The sequence below is a fragment of the Malurus melanocephalus genome, unplaced genomic scaffold, assembly GCF_030028575.1.
Source record: "Malurus melanocephalus ecotype Western Australia unplaced genomic scaffold, MMel_1.1 scaffold_594, whole genome shotgun sequence".
NCBI lineage: Eukaryota > Metazoa > Chordata > Aves > Passeriformes > Maluridae > Malurus > Malurus melanocephalus.
In genome coordinates this window covers 99671-101774 of record NW_026623826.1, presented here as the reverse complement: position 1 = coordinate 101774, position 2104 = coordinate 99671, and the positions used below count along the sequence as shown (strand labels likewise).

At 64.6% G+C, this 2104-nt stretch overlaps 1 protein-coding gene across 1 annotated transcript in view; it reads right to left on the bottom strand.

Annotated features, from left to right (window-relative positions):
- The window catches only part of AFAP1L1 (actin filament associated protein 1 like 1), a 22416-nt gene that overhangs the window by 8476 nt on the left and 11836 nt on the right, over positions 1–2104 (bottom strand). Inside the window, exons 2-5 of the mRNA XM_057382944.1 lie at positions 1311–1439; positions 779–862; positions 408–493; positions 38–173 (exon numbers count right to left, since the gene is read on the bottom strand). Coding sequence (XP_057238927.1) covers positions 38–173; positions 408–493; positions 779–862; positions 1311–1439 — 435 coding nt within the window. The remainder of the gene's footprint in view (positions 1–37; positions 174–407; positions 494–778; positions 863–1310; positions 1440–2104) is intronic.

Genomic DNA, 2104 nt, shown 5'->3' with positions numbered 1-2104 from the left:
CAGGGGGCAGCTTGTGGGGCTCCCCCCGCCCTCCTGCAGCCCTGGCTGCAGCAGCACTCACTGCGGGAGGTGATGTACTCGGGGGCCTTGCCGGGGCCCAGGGGCAGCGCTTCCTCGTAGTAATCCTCGGGTGGGGGAGTGGTGGGCAGGGGAGGGGCTGGATCCGCAGGAACCTGTGGCACAAACACCTCCAGCGTGAGCCAGGCAGCAGCAGCAGGGACAGGGACACAGCAGGGCACAGCAGGGTCCCAGCCTGGCCACTGCCACCTCCTCTGCAGGGACACAGCAGGGTCCCAGCCTGGCCACTGCCACCTCCTCTGCAGGGACACAGCAGGGTCCCAGCCTGGCCACTGCCACCTCCTCTGCAGGGCACAGCAGGGCTGGCTCGGGGACAGCTGGGCACTCACCGGTTTCTCTGTCTGCTCCAGGCCAGCGCTGTCACTGGGGTCCCCATCCTCGTCCTGCATGTCCTGCAGGTCCCGCAGGTCACAGTCTGCCCGGGGGAAATGGAGGGTGAAGGGAGCAGGAGAGCAGAGCTGGCCATGTGCCATGCCAGCTGTGCCCTCCAGGGATATCTGTGACCCTTCCTTGGGATGGTGGTATCCCCGGTGTGGGGATCCCCCGTGGGCAGCCCCAAACAGCTGCAGGAGACTGGGAACGAGCACCAGGGTGAGGATGCCCACCCTGGACACAGCCGGACCCTCCCTCCAAAGGACTCCAGCGGGCACCCAGGAGCAGTGTGACCCCCGGGGCATGCCCCCAGCTCAGCCACACGTACCAAACTCCTCGAACAGGGACTCCACGAAGCTGGTGCCATTGCCCAGGGACGCTGTGTTGACGTACAAGTAATCCACGTCCTTCCCTGCAATGGAGGGGGATGCTCTGAGCCCGGGGCAGGCACTGGCACTGCTTGTCCCCACAAACACCGACCCGGGGACACAGCTCACCCCACCAGAGCAGTGGAGGAACCCCGGGAATGCTGAGCTCCCCCAGGAGAGCAGGAAAGGGGAAGGCTGTGAAGCCCCAGGTGCACGGTGCCGGCCTTCCCGCGGAAACCCCTGCGCTCAGCACAAACCCGCGGCAGGAAAAGCTCCGGGAAGCGGCGTTTCCGCAGGGAGCAGYCCTCCTGTGTCCCGCTCCGGGCCAGGGAGGGGCTGGGCAGCGCCAGCAGGGAGCCCCTGAGGGGGCTGAGCAGCYGCTGGGCTCATCCCTGCCCTGCAGAAACCCTGCAGAAGCTTTTCCCTGCCCTGATGGGGACACTCACGGCCCCTGGGAACAGTGAGTGGCCACCACAGGACAGGGACACGGACCTGCAGGTGGCTGCAGCTTCTGCAGGATGGTGGACACGGCCAGCTTCTTCTCCTGCGTGGTGGCACTCAGGTATTCGTGGTCCAGCAGCTTGAGCAGGATGCTGAGCTCTGGCAGGAGCTGGTCCAGCACTGGAAAGAGCAGGGAAAACCCGTCAGGGAGGGGGATTGTAGGGTTAGGACAAGGAGAAATGGCCTGGAGGCCCTGGGGTGGCAGAGCCGAGGGTGAGGGGCTGTCCCAGCACGGCTCAGGGGTGTTTGCTGAGTGCTCCTCCTGTGCTGCAACTCTGCCCCTGCACACAGACCCCAGGGTGAGCCTGGAGGGCAACACCAGCTCCACGGGCTGCTGGACCTCGGTCAAAACCTGCACTTGGTCACCAAACCCCAGCCATTATGTTACCAACATCCCCAGAACACCCCAAAGCTCAGCCATGGTGTCACTCACAGCATCCCCATGCCAGAACACCCCAAAGCCCAGCCATGGTGTCACCAGCATCCCCAGAACACCCCAAAACCCAGGTGTGGTGTCACCTGCATCCCCACCCCAGAACACAGAACACCCCAAATCCCAACCATGGTGTCACCAGCATCCCCAGCACACCCCAAACTCCAACCATGGTGTCACTAACATCCCCACCCCAGAACACCCCAAATCCCAGCCGTGGTGTCACCAGCATCCCCACCCCCTGCCACGTGCAGGACATGTCCCATCACAGCCCCAGCTCCGTGTCAGGGCTCTGGGCCAGCCTKGTTTCTATTAATAGTGCCAAGCAGGCGGGGAGGGGGGTCAGGGGGGC